The 21829-nt window shown below is 41.2% G+C and overlaps 1 protein-coding gene across 1 annotated transcript in view; it reads right to left on the reverse strand.

Annotated features, from left to right (window-relative positions):
• Positions 1-6619: 6619 nt before the first annotated feature.
• Positions 6620-21829, reverse strand: part of LOC129700868 (elongation of very long chain fatty acids protein 4-like) — a 54733-nt gene continuing 39523 nt past the window's right edge. Inside the window, exons 7-8 of the mRNA XM_055641634.1 lie at positions 20294-20421; positions 6620-14038 (exon numbers count right to left, since the gene is read on the reverse strand). Of these exons, the coding sequence (XP_055497609.1) occupies positions 13871-14038; positions 20294-20421 (296 nt within the window). The 3' untranslated portion in view covers positions 6620-13870. The remainder of the gene's footprint in view (positions 14039-20293; positions 20422-21829) is intronic.

The raw sequence follows: 21829 nt of genomic DNA on the forward strand, positions 1-21829 counted from the left end.
CTTCATTTAAAACACAGGCATGTTGAGAGCTTCACTGACCTGGAGACAGCAGGGCCAAAGTCGGAAGCAAAATATTGTCAATAGATACCTTGTACAAACGGTAGATGGTGACATCTAGTGTCAGATGAAAGAATTGCAAATGCATATTAACTCATTAGCACCTTTGCAAATCTGAATCTCCAATGGTTCAGGGAATAGCAGCTGCAATCGCCCGAGGACTTTTAGGCAATGGTTTTGCACCCCGCTGTTGTAGGTGCTAATTGGATGAGGAAGTACAACTAAATTTATTTTTGAAGAAACACGTTTGGTTTAATTGTGAAAGTTAATTGGGCACACGTTTGAATCACTAGTCGTGGTTCTGTTCCTCTGCAAGTGCCATTGACGTTCCTTCGTACCAAATAGAATTCATGCTAAAGTCCAAAGTACAAAATTAAATCAGTGTAGATTAAAGTCCCGTTGCCATGCACTGAAAGGTATGCAGCCAGATACCGTCTTCTAAAAACTGTTGAAGTAAAATTTATTTTTGTTTAAGAACGGGTTTCCTGGTTATCAAATGAGCAATATTAGAGCTGGAATATTTTTCCAACTTTTGCAGCACACTCCACAAGAAACTTGAAAAAATAGAACTTTTGCTTCCAAAGGCCTGGCTGGACCCAAAGAGATATTACAAGGACATCTACTGTATGCATCAGAGAACTGGTCTTTAAAGCAGAGACTCATGTTACTTGTCTCCATCATCCTCTTACGCGGCACATACCCGATTGCATCCACCCACAGGGTGAAAAGGTTGTTCTCCAGATCCATTCTGAACCACTGACGACACACATATGCCTTTCTGCTTTAGACATCTCAGGTCTGTAGCGATGTGTATTACTGTCACTTCAGTCCCCCTCAATGTTGTACACCTCAATCAGGTTCTGCACCATACCCAGCTTCAATATCTTAAAATAAAATCGCAGATACTAGTAATCTGAAATAAAAATTGAGAAGGCTGAATACAGCCAGCAGGCCAGACGTCGCCTATGGAAAGAGAAACACAGCCAACGACTCAGTTCTTTTCTGCAGATGCTGCCTGGTCTGCTGGGTGTTTCCACTATTTTGTGTTTATCATCTCCGCCACTCCAAGAATGACAATCCCAGCCTATCCAGTCACTCCACATAACTGAAATTCTCCATTCCAGGCAACATACTGGTAAATCGCCCGTACACCTAATTAAATGTATTTCCTATTATCTGTGATCCAGGACTGTACACAATACTCTAGTTGTGACCTAACAAATGATGCATTAAGTTATATAATAGATTTCCCACACTTGTACTCAATGCTCCAGCTGATGAAGGGCATCTTTCAGGATCAATAAGGATAGCAGGTACAATACACATTGATACAACAGCCCAGGCAGAACCCCAACACCCAAACATCCTGAGGAGAGTGAGGAAATTTGGCATCGCTCCAGTGACTCTTACAAACTTCTATAGATGCATCATAGAAAGCATGCTGTCTGGTTGCATCACAGCTTGGTTTGGGAATAACTTTGCCCAAGACCACAAGAGGTTTCTGAGTTGTGCATGCAGCCCAGTCTTTCACAGACCATACTTCCCATCATTGACTCCATCTACAATTACCAATACCTCGGAAAAGCAGCCAGCATGATCAAAGACGTCGGCAAACTCCGGTCATTCTTCCTCCTCCCTGTTCCCATCCAGCAGAAGATACAGAAGCTTGAAAACGCACACCATCAGACTCACAACCACTTCTTTCCTTCCATTATCAGGCTTCTGAAAAGTTAGGGTACTGTCTGATTCACCTCTACCTCATCAAGGACATTAGACTTTGTCTGGTGCTGATGCATTCCAATGCTGAGAGCAATAATCTGCACTCTGTATCATCTCCCTTTGTTCTATCTATTGTACGAGTTTGCCTTAATTGTATTTATGTATGGTATATCTGATCTTTAAACGTTATGCTTTTAGACTTTAGAGATACAGAGTGGAAACAAACCCTTCAGCCCACCGAGTCCGCGCGACTAGTACACAACTTTTATCTTACACGCTGGGGATAATTTATAGAAGCCAATTAACCTATAAACCTGTACATCTTGGAATGTGGGAGGAAACCAGAGTACCCGGAGAAAACCCTTACAGTCACAGGGAGAATGTACAAACTTCATGCAGATAGGACCCATAGTCAGGATCGGACCCAGGTCCCTAGCGCCTTAAGCCAGCGACTCTCCCACCGCACCACCCATAATCTATTTGGATAACATGCAAAACAAAATGTTCACCAGGCCTCAGTACACGTGACAACAATAAACCTAAACGTAGAGATACAAGCAAGAAAATCTTCAAAAAAACCCTGTTCCAATGTATACTGGTTTTTGGAATTAAAACAATAACATTGTAAACAGAGTTGTTTACAGAACACAAGCTATTGAGCCACAGCAGGAAGTTGCAAAAGATATAGTTTGCAAACTGACATAACTACAAGACAATCTCACTTGCATCAGCCAAATGTGAGAAAAAGGGTGTACTGTATGAAGAAGGGTCTCGACACGAAACGTCACCTATTCCTTCACTCCATAGATGCTGCCTCACCCGCTGAGTTTCTCCAGCATTTTTGCCTACCTTCGATTTTTCCAGCATCTGCAGTTCTTTCTTAAACAACTGTTAATTGGCTTTTTTTCAAACCAGATTATCAGACACCATCTGCTGTTATTTTGCATCATTATGATAGAGATCAAGGTTCGCAATCTTATTTTGTCACTTAGTTCATCACCCCCTCCCTCCCCCCCCCCCACACTATTTTAAAGGACTTACCATACACTGTGCTTTAGCCGTCTTTTTACAGCGACAACCATCCTGTTCATCGCGATGCGTGTCTGTTTCACCTTGGCTTTGCACCGTGTGAATTTTTTTAGACCGCGCTCCCCCCGCTTGCCCTGTCCCGCGCCAGCATAATGGGAGAGTGAGTGAGTGTGTACCTGGATCTTACAGTTTTCAGGCACCTGCACCTTCTTCCCGATGGCAGTGGTGAAATGAGTGTGTAACCAAGATAGTGTGGGTCTCTGATGATGTTGGCTTCCTTTTTGAGGCAGCGACTCTGATAAATCCCTTCGATGGTGGGGAGGTCAGATTCGGTGATGGACTGGGCAGTGGTCACAGCATTTTGCAGTCTTTTCCGCTCCTGGACGTTCAAGTTGCCGAACCAGGCCATGATGCAACCAGTCAATATGCTCTCTACTGTGCACCTGAAGAAGTTCAAGAGAATCCTCTTTGACATACCGAATCTCTGTAATTTTTTCAGGAACTAGAGGCACTGATGTGCTTTATTTATAATTGCATCAATGTGCTGGGTCCAGGAAAGATCTTTGGAAATATGCACGCCCAGGAATTTAAAGTTATTGACTCTCCACCATCGTCCCATTGATATAAACAGGATTGTGGGTCCTCATCCTCCTCTTCCAAAGTCCACAATCAGTTCCATGGTTTTGCTGATATTGAGAGCCAGGTTATTGTGCTGGCACCATTTGGTCAATCGGTCAATCTCACTTCTATACTCTGACATCACCATCTGTAATTCGTCCAACAACGGTGGTGTCATCGGCAAACTTGATGATGGAGTTTGCACTATGTCCAGCTACGCAGTCATGCATATAGAATGAGTAGAGCAGGGGGCTGAGCATGCAGCCTTGAGGTGCTCCCCTACTGATTATTATTGGGGATGACGTATTTCCACCAATTCGAACAGACTGTGGTCTGTGGATGAGGAAATCAAGGATCCAAATACAGAGGGATGTGCAGAGACCCAGTTCTGTGAGCTTGGTAACCAGCTTGGAGGGGATGATGCTATTGAACGCCGAGCTATTGAACATGGTTAGAAGAATATTAAGCTTATTTCGTCACTTAGGACATCAAACATGGTTAGAGGCATAATTGTCTGTATGTAAGTAATTGGAATATTTGTGTCCTCAGGGAGTTAAGACCTCACAACAATCCACCAAGGGTCCCAACCCAAAACTGCGCGTTCAGTCCTTCCACAGATGCTGCTTGACCCACTGAGATCCTCCAGCACTTTGCACTTTCTTCAAGATTCTAGCACCTGAAGTTCCTGGTGTCTCCACCTATCACTAGTCAGGCTTTGCCCCAACCCTCACTCTCTTTTTTATCAAGCTTCCCCCCTCGCCCCACTACTACATCAGTCTAAAGAAGTATCTTGACGCTTTTCCTGTGCAGATGCCGTGTGACTCAATAGGTTCTATTGCTTTGTGCCAAGTACTCCCAGGTTTTACGCTCAGTTCAGGTTTTCAGCAGCTACCATGCTCCTCATCCCACTGTTCCCTTGTATTCTGGCTCAATGCCCTCTAGTGGCTGGTACCAGAAGCATTTATACCTCGACAATCTCTAGCTCTCACAACCATTCCCTCTAATAACCATATAACAATTACAGCACGGAAACAGGCCATCTCGGCCCTACAAGTCCATGCCGAACAAATTTTTTTTCCCCTTAGTCCCACCTGTCTGCACTCGTACCATAACCCTCCATTCCCTTCTCATCCATATGCCTATCCAATTTATTTTTAAATGATACCAATGAACCTGCCTCCACCACTTCTACTGGGAGCTCATTCCACACCGCCACCACTCTCTGCGTAAAGAAGTTCCCCCTCATATTACCCCTAAACTTCTGTCCCTTAATTCTGAAGTCATGTCCTCTTGTTTGAAACTTCCCTATTCTCAAAGGGAAAAGCTTGTCCACATCAACTCTGTCTATCCCTCTCATCATTTTAAAGACCTCTATCAGGTCCCCCCTTAACCTTCTGCGCTCCAGAGAATAAAGACCTAACTTATTCAACCTATCTCTGTAACTTAGTTGTTGAAACCCAGGCAACATTCTAGTAAATCTCCTCTGTACTCTCTCTATTTTGTTGACATCCTTCCTATAATTGGGCGACGACCAAAATTGTACACCATACTCCAGATTTGGTCTCACCAATGCCTTGTACAATTTTAACATTACATCCCAGCTTCTATACTCAATGCTCTGATTTATAAAGGCTAGCATACCAAAAGCTTTCTTTACCACCCTATCTATATGAGATTCCACCTTCAAGGAACTATGCACGGTTATACCCAGATCCCTCTGTTCAACTGTATTCTTCAATTCCCTACCATTTACCCTGTACGTCCTATTTTGATTTGTCCTGCCAAGGTGTAGCACCTCACATTTATCAGCATTAAACTCCATCTGCCATCTTTCAGCCCATTTTTCCAAATGGCCTAAATCACTCTGTAGACTTTGGAAATCCTCTTCATTATCCACAACACCCCCTATCTTGGTATCATCTGCATACTTACTAATCCAATTTACCACACCTTCATCCAGATCATCGATGTACATGACAAACAACAAAGGACCCAACACAGATCCCTGAGGCACCCCACTAGTCACCTGCCTCCAACCCGATAAACAGCCATCCACCATTACCCTCTGGCTTCTCCCATTCAGCCACTGTTGAATCCATCTTGCTATTCCTGCATTTATACCATGCATTATGCATTAATCTTCCCACATCTCTCTGCAACTTAAAATACACCTATTTTCTCCTCTTTTTCATTGACTTGACATGTTCACTGTTTCACTCTTCATAGATCCTGATTGATCTGCTGAAAATGTCCAGCATGTTGCTTTTATTTCAGATTCCTAGTATCTGCAGTTTTTTGCTTCAATTATTATTCATGCAGTAATCTAAATGCTAATAAAATGCTGCAACGTCTAATGGACAATATAGGTATTGAATATTGCTGCCACCATCTTAAGTCAAATTTGTTTACATAAGAGAGTTGGAATTCCAGAAAGTGAATGAAAATAACAATGAAAATAAAGAAAAGGGTTACAATAAAACGGGAGAGACCATTGTTGTCTGTTACATTGAATATTACTTAAGATAAAACCACATTTACACTCCATAAGATGCCCTCAATATTTTATATCTTAGGCATTTACTGAAGTGTCATCACTGTTCTAATATAAGCAGTTGATCTACACCGAGCAACCTCCCAGAAAGTAAAAATTGCTTTTTTGAAAGTATTTATTAAGTAACAATTTATTAAACGGAACACTGAGGATAACTCCCCAGTACCATCAGATCTTTTCAGACGGGCAGCACGGTGCTACTGCCTTACAGTGCCAGAGACCCGGGTTCAATCCTGACTACGGGTGCTTGTCTGTACGTAGTTTGTACATTCTCCGTGACCTGCGTGGGTTTTCTCCGAGATCTTCGATTTCCTCCCAGGATTGGAGGGTAATTGGCTTTGTATAACATGTAAAATTGTCCCTGGTGTGCATAGGGTAGTATTAATGTGTGGGGATTGCAGGTCAGTGGGCCTGTTTCCATGCTATATCTCTAAGCTACGCTAAACAAAACTAGTTGAGAGAGCAGAAAGAACCTCAAATTTAAAACAGTGCTATTAGCAGCACTTCCTCAACTCTCACTCCCAGCTTAAATTTTTGTGCATAAGAATGTGAGCCCACTACTTCTCGATTAGAGCTATTAACTAAACATAGCTGATAAGAAGGCATCGTATCAAACCACACACATAAGCATCACAGGACTAATCGTGAGTGAATCATTAGCTTTTACTGAAAAAATTGGAAACATAATAAGCCACTTAAACAAAACAGTTGCGAAATATTAGCAAACAGCATGACATACCTAAAAGACAAAGGGTTTCAATGTAACCCATATTTAGGCTTTCACTGAATTATAAACCTTAATCTAAGTGGAGTTTTAAAAAAATCACATAAAATGAGGATGTATTCAAAATGTCCAAACAATAAAAAAAACAGAAGTGGCAAGTAATAAATCCTAATTAAATTCAATTTTTCATTCATATTAACCAGCCAAGGAGTTACAATAACAATGGGAAAGGCCACTGTGGTCTCTTACTTGTGTATATTACTTAAGAGCACAAGAAGTAAAGGCAAAATTGGGGAAAAAAAAGATGTTTGCTACCAGCCATGCAACATTAACATGATCAGTATTTACAAAAAACATTTTCTTCAAGTGCAACCTTTGAAGTTAACAAGTACTTCATACAATTATTAGATTCTGATGCCTCACAATATTGTTACATTTTGGTGAAATTATATTTTAAAAAATAACTGGTTTCAATATTTTTGCTCATTCAACAGAATATGTCTGGAGGATTTGTAACCGACATTCATAAAAGTTCTTGGATATACCAAGCTCAATGCTGTTCAAACATTACAAATTCAAGGCATCACTTATCTATTGCTAAGCGTCAAATTCTTGACCTATTGCAGATGTATCATGCTGTACAACAGATCCAGACTAACATAATACATATGCTAAACACAGGATTATAACTCAGTTATCTCACCAGGGATTCCAGGCCTTGCTCCAAGTTCTGGCAGAGTTCAGTAGTATTTCAGCTTCTCAAATAAACATTCATAATCCCTTACGATAAACAGAACCAACTTTAATGCATACTATTTCTGAGTAGCATGAGCAAATGGTGAATGATTCCTTTGGCTGTTAGGGTCATAATGCATTCTTCTTAGCTTACACAAGGCCAAATATATAATACATCCTTCATTAGGAGTGACCTTAAAATAGTATAAGGTACTGCAGAAACACAATAGTTTACAATCTCAATTATGTGCTAATGAAATGCATAGGTTGCTTTGGTGCAGCAACGTGCCTCAGCAGCATGCAGTATCGGAAGGACGGATTATTCTACGTGTGTTTACTGGCGAGGGGAATGGGGAAAAAAGCAGAATGGAAGCAAAAAGAAAACAAATGACATTTCAACCAGATATCTGGTTCATGAAACAATACATTAGTGCTTATAAAAATGACTAGCCTCGTAGTTTGGCATTTTCAGGCTAATGTGAAGGTGCATTGAGCAACACCTAAATAAATAACACAACATTCATAAGGCATCCAATTGTGTATCACTCCTTTAGTGCATTGTTAACTGAGCAGCATTCATTTTCCATGCCATAACATTTTCTTGGTTATTATCTTATGGTAATGATCCAAAAAAAATTCCATTGCTCAAATTTAAATAAGATTTTTTAACAATGCTGCAAACGGTGATAAGGTCAGTATATATATATATATATATATATATATATATATATATATATATATATAAAGACAGGTTTAAAAAAATTGCTCTTTCAATTTTGTTGCATAAATCTGTTTAAAAGCTACTGTCGTTGGGTCCTTCATTTTAACAGTGGTCTTCATTTGTGAACTCGGCATGTTACTGGGTTTTGTGGCTTTCCAGCTAATTTGAGGAAAGGCATTCTTGCTATTGAGAAAGTGCAGCATAGGTCCACGAGGTAAATTCCCAGGGTGGCATGACTGTCATATGATGAAAGAATGGGCTTGTTTTCACTGGAAATTAGAAGGATGAGAGGAGATTTTATAGAAACATTTAAATTATTCCAGGATTGAACATGCTAGATGCAGGAAACATGTTCCCAATGTTGGGGGAATCCAGAACCAGGGCCACAGTTTAAGAATAAGGGGTGGGCCATTTAGAACTAAGATGAGGAAAAGCTTTTTCCATACAGAGAGTTGTGAATTTGTGGAATTCTCTGCCTCAGAAGGCTGTGGAGGCAAATTCACAGGATGTATTCAAAAGAGAGTTAGATAGCGCTCTTAGGGCAAGCGGAATCAAGGGTTATGGGGGGAAGGCAGGAACGCGGTACTGATTGTGGATGATCAGCCATGATCACATTGAATGGTGGTGTTGGTTCGAAAGGCCGAATGGCCTACTCCTGCACCTATTGTCTATGTATCTATCTATCTATCTATCTATCTATCAAGTTATGCAAATAACGTCCAGTGAATGATCAAAGTAGAACCATAAAAAGATTACAACACTGAATGAGATCTGTGCCTGTCAATAAAGAACAGCTCTACTTGATCTCTTATCCTCCACCACTTAAAGAGCTATGAGTTGTACTGAAATGGACTGAGCAGGTGGTGGGGTCTCTGTCTCCACCATCCACTCATGTAATGTTCCAGACCTCTGTCATTCACTGCATGAAAAATATTCTCCTCATGTCCCTTCAACCAACTAGTTTAAATTCCATTAAATAAATTTGCAAATGCCTAGTTGTTACAAGGCACGTACATTGAAAGGGCGATGCTTTACTTGCTACATAAAAAAATCAAGGCTTGTGAAGCCCTTTCATAAGCAAAATCCAAGGCATAAAACTAGACAGACTTCACTTTGCATTTAGTCATCTAAATTTCATTTAAATAAATACCTCCTGGCACCCTATCCCATTATTCCTTGAGTTTCACTCTGTGAACAACACACACCGATCTTTAATCGACACAAAATGCTGGAGTAACTCAACAGGACAGGCAGCATCTCTGGATAGAAGGAATGGGTGACGTTTCGGGTCGGGACCCTTCTTGTCCCGAAACATCACCCATTCCTTTTCTCCAGTGATGCTGCCTGTCCCGCTGAGTTACTCCAGCATTTTGTGACCATGTTCAGTTTAAACCAGCATCCGCAGTTCCTTTCTACAACACACCAATCGTAGCTGATCTTTAAAGTGTCTTTGGACAAAGGCTACAAGAGGTCCTTTTGAGAGGAAGATGGATCATAACTGGGTTTTTAAACAATTTTGAATCATTCCTTTCTTTTGAGGAAGTCATTGGTTGCTTGCTCATATTTCACCAAACTTGCATCTGATTGTCATCCAAACATGTTGGAGGTATTTAAAAATTGGGAAGAGACAAGTGCCAGAGTCCATTTCAACCTCATTCTTACTTGGTATTTACACAGTCCTCTCCACTGGTCACTTGCTAGAAATAGAAGCCATGAGCAGGAACTTTGGCTGATTCTCCCTATGTTGCCACTTTTTACAAAAAATTTAGTTGGGAAAAGTAAACATTATGCAGGAATTTGCAGCAGTGAGGTGACAGAAACATATTTTCCAGCTTTAATTGATGGGGATGAATAGTAAAACCAATTGATAGATCATAAAATAAAGCAAAAAGTGTAATTCTATCCCTTTGCCTCATTCCAGAGAATTTATGACAGAGGAGTCCATTCACTTTATTGTGCTTCTGTGGATAAAAAAAAATAAAATAAAAAAACAGGACCTAATTCCACCTTCCAGTGCAGTAGTTCATTGCCCTTCAAGGGCACTAGAAAGTACTTTTTCCATGTAGAGAAGGTTTCTCCTTCTACTAACTTTTCAGGATCCGAGTTCTGCAACGCCACCACTATCCACTGGGTGAAAATATTGTTTTCCCTTTTGACTCCTGTCTAATCCTTCTGTCAATTTGGAACAAGGAAGGGCCACACCTTGAAGAGATTTACTAAAGTCAATAGAATTCTGGACATGCACAAACGAGAGAATAATAGAAAAGCCGCAAACCATTTAGCCATCCTGAAAAGATAAAGCGAGAAGTTAGTAAAGCCATGTTAATGTTGAGGTGCAGACAGACTGATTACAAAAAATGGAAAAAGTAATCTTATTGAGAACAGAATTTGTGGTTTGGCCTGGAGGACAGCAATGTTGATGTTGGCAGGTCTTGACTAAGTAGCAATTGAAGTGATCTTGACAAGGCAAATGAAAATAATGGGAAGTTCATGAATTAATACTTAGCCAGTTTTAGTGGCACAGAAATGATTGCAGAGTGGAAGATACATCCAGAGAGGCAAAGAAAGATATTTTCAGTAGAAAATCTCAATTTTTGCTTTGATCATGGTCCTGGAGGCAATGACACCACTGGCTACTACCAAAGTTGCCCACTAACACTATCAAAGTTGAGCACACAAAGCTCAGCAGAGACCAAATCACAATGACGAGCACATATTTTTACTTTGGGAATGAGAATGTAACTGAAAGTTTCATTAAGTTTTATGGCTTGCCTCATCAACTGCAAGTGGAATTTTCACAGTACACTTTTTTTTAAACCACAGTGAAAAAACCACAGGTGCACTTGGGCAAGATAATCACTTATTTTGCTTAATAACAATATTAAGAATGGAACACTGCTGATTTTTTTTTTTAGAAAATGCCATTCTCAGTTAAAACCACAGTCAAAAAGAACTGAGGACTGCACTCAACAAAGAGTGTGTAGATATTTCAATATTCAGCCATTATTGAAATTCCAAAGCAACATCCATAATTTCAGGGGGAAATGATTATTTGTTTGGTTGTTCTCTACCAGTGTCATTCCTTCTCAAAAACCTATGCAATGAGATGTACATTTAAAAGCATTACTACAAAAGCAACTCAGTGCAATAGGGACTTGTGCTTAACCCAACAAGGGTTTTTAAGCATGCACCCAAATTAGAATTCACCACACTTGGATCCATGTATTTGGTTATGGACCGACCACCTATGTTACCTTATTTGAAAAGCTACAAGTGAACATTAAAGTCTACATTATCTGTTCCTGAAACACCACATTCGCTCCAATACAAAAACAATCTGTTCAAGCAAGGTATTGAGAAGCAAGAATTTTGATTTTGGCAGTTTTCTGGTGAAATTATAGACATTTCCTTTGCAATGGAAAGGCATATTTGCTCAATAGTAAAAGACCATACAAATGCAAAAAAAAGGTTCTTCAGTGCAATGTTTGGGCACGTGATCTTTTAACTTGGCCAAAGATAATTGTGGAAAGATAAAGACAAAATATATAAATAATAAAATTACTTGTCGCACATTAACCTGCTTTTGTGTTGTAATTTGCTCCTCAAAACTACATCAGAAGAGACCTTTACATAAAAGCTGTAAGAATACAAACAAAAATAAGTTGCACAAAAAGATAATTAATAGCTAAACTCTATTACAATTGCAACTGATCCGTGTGCATTTGGGGAAGGAACAGTAAAGATTTTCTCCCAGTCATGGGCACTCACAATTAGTTTAATAGATAAATTAATGGGTTGAAATTTAGCAGGAATGATAAATAATCTGTGAACACCAACAGGAATTTGAGATTTGCATTAAAAAGTGCAATTCACCGAATACATCACCTGGCAGCTGCAGCAGAATTCTAATTATTCAGTGTTGGCCAAATGAAATGCCTCATTTACCTCACTCTGCTGCCCCTCTACTTCTATGGTTTAATTTTGAGCCATTACGAAGGTAGATGCGAGAGTTTTTTTCAGTGCAACCACAGTGCCCTCCATAATGTTTGGGATAAAGACTCATCATTTATTTATTTGCCCTTGTACTCCACAATTTGAGTTTTGTAATTAAAAAAAAAAAAATCACATGTGGTTAAAGTGCACATTGTTAGATTTTATGAAAGGGTATTTCTATACATTTTGGTTTCACCATGTAGAAATTTCCTCCCAATTTCAGGGCACCATAATGTTTGGGATACATGACTTTGCAGGTGTTTGTAATTGCTCAGGTGTGCTTAAATGCCTCCTTAATGCAGGTATAAGAGATATCTCAGCACCTAGTCTTTCCTCCAGTCTTTCCATCACCTTTGGAAACTTTTATTGCTGTTTATCAACATGAGGACCAAAGTTGTGCCAATGAAAGTCAAAGAAGCCATTATGGGACTGAGAAACAAGAATAAAACTGTTAAGGACATCAGCCGAACCATAGGCTTACCAAAATCAACTGTCTGGAACATCATTAAGAAGAGAGCACTGGTGAGTTTACTAATCGCAATGGGACTGACAGGCCAAGGAAGACCTCTACAGCTGATAACAGAAGAATTCTCTCTATAAATAAAGAAAAATCCCCAAACACCTGTCTGACAGAGCAGAAACACTCTTCAGGAGTCAGGTGTGGATTTGTCGATGACCAATGTCCACAGAAGACTTCATCAACAGAAATGCAGAGGCTACACTACAAGATGCAAACCACTGGTTAACCACAAAAATAGGATGGCTAGGTTATAGTTTGCCAAGAAGTACTTCAAAAGAGAAACCACAGTCTCGAAAAAGTTCTTGGGGACAGATAAGATGAAGATGAACTTATATCAGTGATGGATAGAGCAAAGAATGGAGGAGAAAAGGAACTGCCCAAGATCCAAAGTATAACACCTCATCTGTGAAACACGGTGGTGGGGGTGTTATGGCCTGGGCGTGTGCATGGCTGCTGAAGGTACTGACTCATTTATCTTCATTGATGATACAACTGCTGATGGATGCAAAAGATATGCAACAAAATACTAAACATGACTACTTTCATTTACATGACATTGCTGTGTCCCAAACATTATGGTGCCCTGAAATGGGGGGACAATGTATAAACACTGCTGTAATTTCTACATGGTGAACCCAAAATGTATAAAAATGGCCTTTATTAAAATCTGACAATATGCACTTTAACCACATGTGATTTTTTTCTATTACAAATCTCAAATTGTGGTGTACAGAGGCAAATAAATAAATGATGGGTCTTTTTCCCAAACATTATGGAGAGCATTGTACCTGAGTAAGGGCAGCAAAGCAAATGTGGATGTGCAGGCTTCTGCTGGCATAGGAAAGTCATTATGGACCGTGCAGAGAGCGATTTCAGGAATCGGAAGACTCAGTCCATTAGAGTACAAAAAAATCCAATTAGCTTTCGTAAAAAATGTTTGAAAAAAAAAAACATGCTTAGCAGCGATAAAGGTGGTTGTTGTGAGTTTGCAAACAGGAAATCCAAATAACACATATCTTTTGATATACCGGACTGGAGCAGCAAATAATCAACAAGGCTATTTTCTGCAATAATGAAGAATGGATCTTAAAATACAAAATCTTATCTAATACGCCACCCACACACTAAAAAAAATTGAACATTTGCAATTGACATGAGGACATTGTTACAGATAGTTCAGAGAATTAATAGTCTGTGCAGGATTTATGCTGTTTTTGTCTTTTTCTGGATGTATGTTTTATAATAAAAGTTGGTGAACAAAATAATAATAGTGATGATGTAGATGAAGACGAAAAGGTTAAACCCGTCTGGGAAGTCACAGTCTGTGAAGAGGTTATAAGAAGTGTGCACAGCGATGCCATAAAACTGGAGCTAAAAAAGAAAATGAAACATGTTATTTATCGAATCATTAAAATCAAAGTCTGGAAACAGGCCATTTGGCCCAACCTTCCCATGCCAACCAACATGCCTCATCTGCACTAGTCCCAACTGCCTGCATTTGGCCCATATCCTTCTAAACCTTTCCTATCAAAATTATTTTAAATGTTCAACTACCTCCTCTGACAGCTCATTCCATATACCCACTGCTCTTTGTGTGGAAAAAGTTGCCCCTCAAGTTCCTATTAAATCTTTTCCATCTCACCATAAACCTATGTCCTCTGGTTCTTGACGACCCTACTCTGGATAAAAGACTGGGCGTTTACCCTGCCTATTCCCCCTCATGATCTTAAGTTCGCCAATTAAAGACAGTCCTCAATCAGAGGCCCAGGGAGCCGTTGGTGAGAGGAGGAGTTACCAAATTTGCAGCGTTCCATCTCACTTCCAGAGAAGGGGTCTGGTGGAAGCCTCTGATTGGTGGAAGAGGACCAGAGGAAGCAGCTGATTGGGTGCAACCCCAGGTTTGCATTTCTGCTTTCAGGTTAAGGGTTCTGTGGGTTAGGGTTCTGTGAGTTAATCAGCGGGTTAAGGGTTCTGCGGGTTAGGGTTCTGAGGGTTAGGGGTTACTGGGTTAAGGGTTCTGCGTGGTTAAGGGTTCTGCGCGTAAGGGTTCTGCTTTCACAGAGGCCCAGGGAGTTAAGTTGGTTCTGAGAGGAGGGTTCTGCGGGTTAAGGGTTCTGCGAGTTAAGGGTTCTGCGAGTTAAGGGTTCTGCGAGTTAAGGGTTCTGCGAGTTAAGGGTTCTGCGAGTTAAGGGTTCTGCGAGTTAAGGGTTCCGAGTTAAGGGCGCGGTTAAGGGTTCCGCGGGTTAAGGGTTCCGTAGGTTAAGGGTTCCGTGAGTTAAGGGTTCCGTGAGTTAAGGGTTCCGTGAGTTAAGGGTTCAGTGAGTGAGTTAAGGGTACAGTATTTATTAGTAAAGGTGCAGTTTAAAGGATAAAGATTTTTATAGTGTGAGGGAGTTGAGTTAATTTGGGAGTAAACTATGTCAGTGGAGATTGGCCCCGTGGTTTGCTCAGCCTGCAACATGTGGGAGATCAGGGATATGGTCGGTGTCCCTGGTGACTATGTTTGCAGGAAGTGTGTACAGCTGCAACTCCTGGCAGACCGCATTGAACGATTGGAGCTGCGGTTGGATTCATACTGGAGCATTCACAATGCTGAGAAAGTCGTGAATAGCACGTACAGTGAGTTGGTCACACCGTAGGTAAAAGGTAAGAGGACAGAAAGGGAACGGGTGGCCAATAGCCAGCATAGCAGTAAGCAGGTAGTGCAGGAGTCCCCTGCGGTCATCTCCCTCCTAAACAGGTATACCATTTTGGATACTGTTGGGGGAGATGGCTCATCAGGAGAAGGCAGCAGCAGCCAAGTTCATGGCACCATGGGTGGCTCTGCGGCACAGGAGGGGAGAAAAAAGAGTGGAAGGGCAATAGTAATAGGGGATTCAATTGTAAGGGGAATAGATAGGTGTTTCTGCGGCCGTAAACAAGACTCCAGGATGGTATGTTGCCTCCCTGGTGCAAGGGTCAGGGATGTCACTGAACGGCTGCAGAACATTCTGGAGGGGGAGGGTGAACAGCCAGTTGTCGTGGTGCATATTGGCACCAACGATATAGGTAAAAAAAGGGATGAGGTCCTACAAGGTGAATTTGGGAGCTAGGAGATAAACTTAAAAGTAGGACCTCAAAGGTAATAATCTCTGGAGTACCAGAGATTATTTCTACTCTGACTACCAGTGCCACGGGCTAGTCAGAGTAGAAATAGGAGGATATTGCAGATGAATACGTGGCTTGAAAAATGGTGCAAGGGGGAGGGATTCAAATTTCTATGGGCATTGGAACCAGTTCTGGGGGAGGTGGGACCAGTACAAACAGGACGGTCGGCACCTGGACTGGAATGGAACCAATGTCCTTGGGGGAGTGTTTGCTTGTGCTGTCGGGGAGGATTTAAACTAATGTGGCAGGGGGATGGGTGCAAGAGCAGAGAGGCAGAGGGGTGTAAAATGAGGGTAGAAGCAATAGGTAGCAAGGTGAAAAGTAAAAGTGGCAGGCAGACAAATCCAGGGCAAAAATCAAAAAGGGCCACTTTTCAACATAATTGTATAAGGGGTAAGAGTGTTGTAAAGACACGCCTGAAGGCTTTGTATCTTAATGCAAGGAGCATTCGAAATAAGGTGGATGAGTTGAATGTGCAGATAGTTATTAATGAATATGATATAGTTGGGATCACGGAGACATGGCTCCAGGGTGACCAAGCCTGGGAGCTGAACATCCAGGGATATTCAATATTCAGGAGGGATAGATAGAAAGGAAAAGGAGGCGGGGTAGCGTTGCTGGTTAGAGAGGAGATTAACGCAATAGAAAGGAAGGACATTAGCTTGGAGGATGTGGAATCAATATGGGTAGAGCTGCGAAACACTAAGGGGCAGAAAACACTAATGGGAGTTGTGTACAGGCCACCTAACAGTAGTAGTGGAGTTGGGGATGGCATCAAACAGGAAATTAGAAATGCGTGCAACAAAGGTAAAACAATTATAATGGGTGACTTCAATCTACATATAGATTGGGTGAATCAAATTGGTAGGGGTGCTGAGGAAGAGGATTTCTTGGAATGTATGCGGGATAGATTTCTAAACCAACCTGTAGAGGAACCAACGAGAGAGCAGGCTATTCTAGACTGGGTATTGAATAACGAGGAAGGGTTAGTTTGCAGTCTTGTTGTGCGTGGCCCCTTGGGCAAGAGTGATCATAATATGGTTGAGTTCTTCATTAGGATGGAGAGTGACATTGTTAATTCAGAAACAAGGGTCCTGAACTTAAAGAAAGGTGACTTTGAGAGAAAAAGCAGCCTACCGGAGGACTTGGAGAAATTCAGAGTCCAGCAGAGGAGGACAAAAGGCTTAATTAGGAAAGGGAAAATAGATTATGAAAGAAAACTGGCAGGGAACATAAAAACTGACTGCAAAGGTTTTTATAGATATGTGAAGAGAAAAAGATTAGTTAAAACAAATGTAGGTCCATTGTAGTCAGAAACAGGCGAATTGATCATGGGGAACAAGGACATGGCAGACCAATTGAATAACTACTTTGGTTCAGTCTTCACTAAGGAAGACATAAATAATCTGCCGGAAATAGCAAGGGACCGGGGGTCAAATGAGATGGAAGAACTGAGTGAAATGCAGATTAGCCGGGAAGTGGTGTTAGGTAAATTGAATGGATTAAAGGCCGATAAATCCCCAGGGCCAGATAAGTTGCATCCCAGAGTACTTAAGGAAGTAGCCGCAGAAATAGTGGATGCATTAGTCATCATTTTTCAAAACTCGTTAGATTCTGGAGTAGTTCCTGAGGATTGGAGGGTAGCTAATGTAACCCCACTTTTTTAAAAGGGAGGGAGAGAGAAAACAGGGAATTACAGACCAGTTAGTCTAACATCGGTGGTAGGTAAAATTCTGGAGTCAGTTATTAAAGATGGGATAGCAGCACATTTGGAAAGTGGTGAATTCATTGGACAAAGTCAGCATGGATTTATGAAAGGTAAATCAGGTCTGAGAAATCTTATAGAATTTTTTGAGGATGTAACTAGTAGAGTGGATAAGGGAGAACCAGTGGATGTGTTATATCTGGACTTACAGAAGGCTTTCGACAAGTTCCCACATAAGAGATTAGTATACAAACTTAAAGCACATGGCATTGGGGGTTCAGTATTGATGTGGATAGAGAACTGGCTGGCAGACAGGAAGCAAAGAGTAGGAGTAAACGGGTCCTTTTCAGTATGGCAGGCAGTTACTAGTGGGGTACCGCAAGGCTCAGTGCTGTGACCCCAGGTATTTACAATATATATTAATGATCTGGATGAGGGAATTGAATGCAACATCTCCAAGTTTGTGGATGACACGAAGCTGGGGGGCAGCGTTAGCTGTGAGGAGGATGCTAGGAGGCTGCAAGGTGACTTGGATAGGTTGGGTGAGTGGGCAAATGCATGGCAGATGCAGTATAATGTGGATAAATGTGAGGTTACCCACTTTGGTGGCAAAAACAGGAAGGAAGACTTTAAATCTGAATGGTGGCCGATTAGGAAAAGGGGAGGCAATGAGACCTGGGTGTCATGGTACACCAGTCATTGAAAGTAGGAATGCAGGTGCAGCAGGCAGTGAAGAAAGCAAATGGTATGTTAGCATTCATAGCAAAATAATTTGAGTATAAGAGCAGGGAGGTTCTACTGCAGTTGTACAGGGTTTTGGTGAGACCACACATCTGGAGTATTGCGTACAGTTTTGGTCTCCTAATCTGAGGAAATACATTCTTGCCATAGAGGGAGTACAGAGAAGGTTCACCAGACTGGTTCCTGGGACGGCAGGACTTTCATATGAAGAAAGACTGGATAGACTCAGCTTGTACTCGCTAGAATTTAGAAGATTGAGGGGGGATCTTATAGAAACTTACAAAATTCTTAAGGGGTTGGACAGGCTCGATGCAGGAAGATTATTCCCGATGTTGGGGAAGTCCAGAACTAGGGGTCACAGTTTAAGGATAAGAGGGAAGTCTTTTAGGACCGAGATGAGAAAATCATTTTTTACAGAGAGTGGTGAATCTGTGGAATTCTCTGCCGCAGAAAGTAGTTGAGGCCAGTTCATTGGCTATATTTAAGAGGGAATTAGATGTGGCCCTTGTGGCTAAAGGGATCAAGGGGTATGGAGAGAAGGCAGGGATGGGATACTGAGTTGGATGATCAGCCATGATCATATCGAATGGCAGTGCAGGCTCGAAGAGCCGAATGGCCTACTCCTGCACCTATTTTCTATGTTTCTATCTCTCCTTTCCCTCATGCACAGATGGAGAGAGTGCATAGCAAAAGTCCCACAACACAGCTTAATTCTTTCCCCCGTTGTATTCATTAGCAAGTCCAATAATTGTTCCACTGTGTACCTTCCAGTGAGGAGACCATAGCTTTGGAGATGTTAACAAACGAGGATAGCTCTTGGCCGGTACTCGCTAGAGTTTAGAAAGATGAGGGGCGATTTCATTGACACCTACTGCATAATAAAAGACCTAGTTAGAGTAGATGTGGAGAGGATGCTTCCAGCAGTGGGAGAGTTTAGGGTCACAGCTTCAGAATAAAATGAATACCTTGAGAATGGAGATGAGGAAGAATTTATTTAGCCAAAGGGTGGGATATCTGTGGAATTAGTGGAGGCCAAAATATTGGGTTTTTCTAAGGTAAAGATTGATAGGTTCTTGATTAGAAGTGGTGTCGAAAGTTATAGGGAGGGGGAGAAGGATGGGTTTGAAAGGGAAAAATATTAACAGGTTGAACAGACTTAATGGGCCAAATAGCATAATTATGCTCCAATGTCTTGTCTACTTATGTAGAGTCAGCAAATTTTATTTTCCACATTTATCTCAATTTATGTTCTTTAAACTTGCTAACAGCAGGAAGAGACCTTGCTCTAATTCAATCACATAGATACAACTTCCACCCTCAATGCATTAGAAGTTGCCCTCTCTGAACAAGTTTGCATTGTGTTAGAACATTGGTGTGGGCAGCAGGTTTGGCTACAATTGTCAACGTTACCACAAAAGAGAAGGCACCAGCATCAGCACTACAATGAAACGGCAAGACCAAGCCCAGCTGAGAGTGCACACCACTCCTGCAGTTAATTATGAAATGGAATGCAACACTATATTGTCACACGAGACAAGGCACAGTGAAACTCTTTGCTTGCATACACAATGTATACAAATAGCAACCACCAACGGTGTTGACAGTTGCAAAGTATGCTGGCTCCTCCTTGTATTCTCTCTCTCCCCCCATCCCCCCACAGTGGTTCCCCCATGCCAGGTCTCCATTGTCCTTTGTTCTCCTCCCTCCCCATTGTCCCATAATGTTTCCATATTATGCATGATGCAATGAAGACTTTGAGATATCCAAATATAAGGTATAACATAGGGGAGTCTGAAGAAGGGTCTCAACCCAAAACGTCACCCATTCCTTCTCTCCAGAGATACTGCCTGCCCCGCTGAGTTACTCCAGCTTTTTGTGTCTATCCAAATATAAGAGTTGACGTATAACCAAAATAGAAGATCATGGGATGGGTTGAATATTCAGGTGTTATTACATCTCCATTTTATGTCCAAGTCAGGATTTCTGGCACTCTGATATTTTTAAATCTACACATTTTTGAATGATTAACATACCAGCTGAATCATTGTGAGATGACGCTTCCACCACAGGTACTTGCGCATGTGTGGTCCCATTGCAGCAATGCCATAGTACAGGTACATCACAATATGCACAAAGGAATTCAACATACCAATGAAGAAAGCTGAAGATGACAATTAATATTAATGAACATTCATTACATTGTAATCATAACAGATGCAACATCCAGCAATGTGTAAAGAATTACTAATTCAACCATCCTATTTGTCCTAACCCATAAACATTTATGGATGATCATTAAGTCAGAGACAGAGCACAATATCAGGCCTTTTGGCCCATTGAGTCCATGCCTACATACCAAAACGTCACACATTCCTACTCTCCAGATATGCTGCCTGTCCCGCTGAGTTACTCCAGCATGTTGTGTCTATCTTACCAACTAACCAACCAACCTGCACTTCTTTAGGATGTGGAGAAAACATGAGCACCTGGAGGAATCCATGCAGTCACAAGGAGAACATGCAAACGACCCACAGACAGTACCCAAGTCAGGGTTGAACCCAGGTTATTGGCGCAGTGAGGCAACAGCTCTACCAGCTGATCTGTTAGATTCAGGGAAAAAGCAAGAGAGGCTTTGTAGCAGAAGGAATAATGATTGGAATAATGAACGGGAGAAGGGTGGCAGGAATTGCCATGGAATAATTGTCTCCAAGCTTCAACTGCTACTGTTAACAAGGCCTCTTTATAGCTCAGATTAACTGTGAGCAAAATACCCTTAAACTCGTGAAGATAGACAAAAATGCTGGAGAAACTCAGCGGGTGAGGCAGCATCTATGGAGCAAAGGAAATAGGCGGGGGTGAGATGTGTGAAGGTGGGGTGGGGATAGGGCTGGGGAGAGAAAGAGAAGAAGTGTTAGATTCGCACTTCCTGCTCATGCTATATCGGGCCCATTACTGATATATTCTAAAAATAGTAGCACTTGATATCATATAGATTGTAGCAACATGAATGAGTAGTTAACAAAGAAATAGTAAATTGTTACTGGCTCCAACAAAGCATGCACTAATCGGCTTCTACAGCCAGGACCTGACTTTAGATTTACTTTTATGTTTCACTTGTAAGCTAATAGTCTATGGGTGACGTTTATACACAAAAGGACAACCATTTTGAAGATAAGGGCATTATAAACATTGACAAAGTACACCTTAGTATGAGACTTCAGGAGGACATACACCTGTAAAATCAACAAACATATGGGAGATGCACTTTATCATGGGTAACTGAGAATTAATGTATTGCAAATGCAATATAGTCTGAAATTAAAATTTAAGAGTAGAGATGCAAGAACAAACTGGGGGTGGCAGGGTGGGCATATGTCAACAAATGTGACAGTGTAGTTTATTAAATACATAATTGTTTAAACATGACACACGGAACACAAAAGTAACCAAGTCACGCTAAACCTTTAGAAATAATGGGTTAAGGCTCAGGTGGAGTATTTTAGACAATTCTAGGCACAACGCTTTAAGGTAATATTCTCTCCAGGGTCTTGTCAAACATGGCTTTTCAG

This window comes from Leucoraja erinacea, chromosome 10 (assembly GCF_028641065.1).
Source record: "Leucoraja erinacea ecotype New England chromosome 10, Leri_hhj_1, whole genome shotgun sequence".
NCBI lineage: Eukaryota > Metazoa > Chordata > Chondrichthyes > Rajiformes > Rajidae > Leucoraja > Leucoraja erinaceus.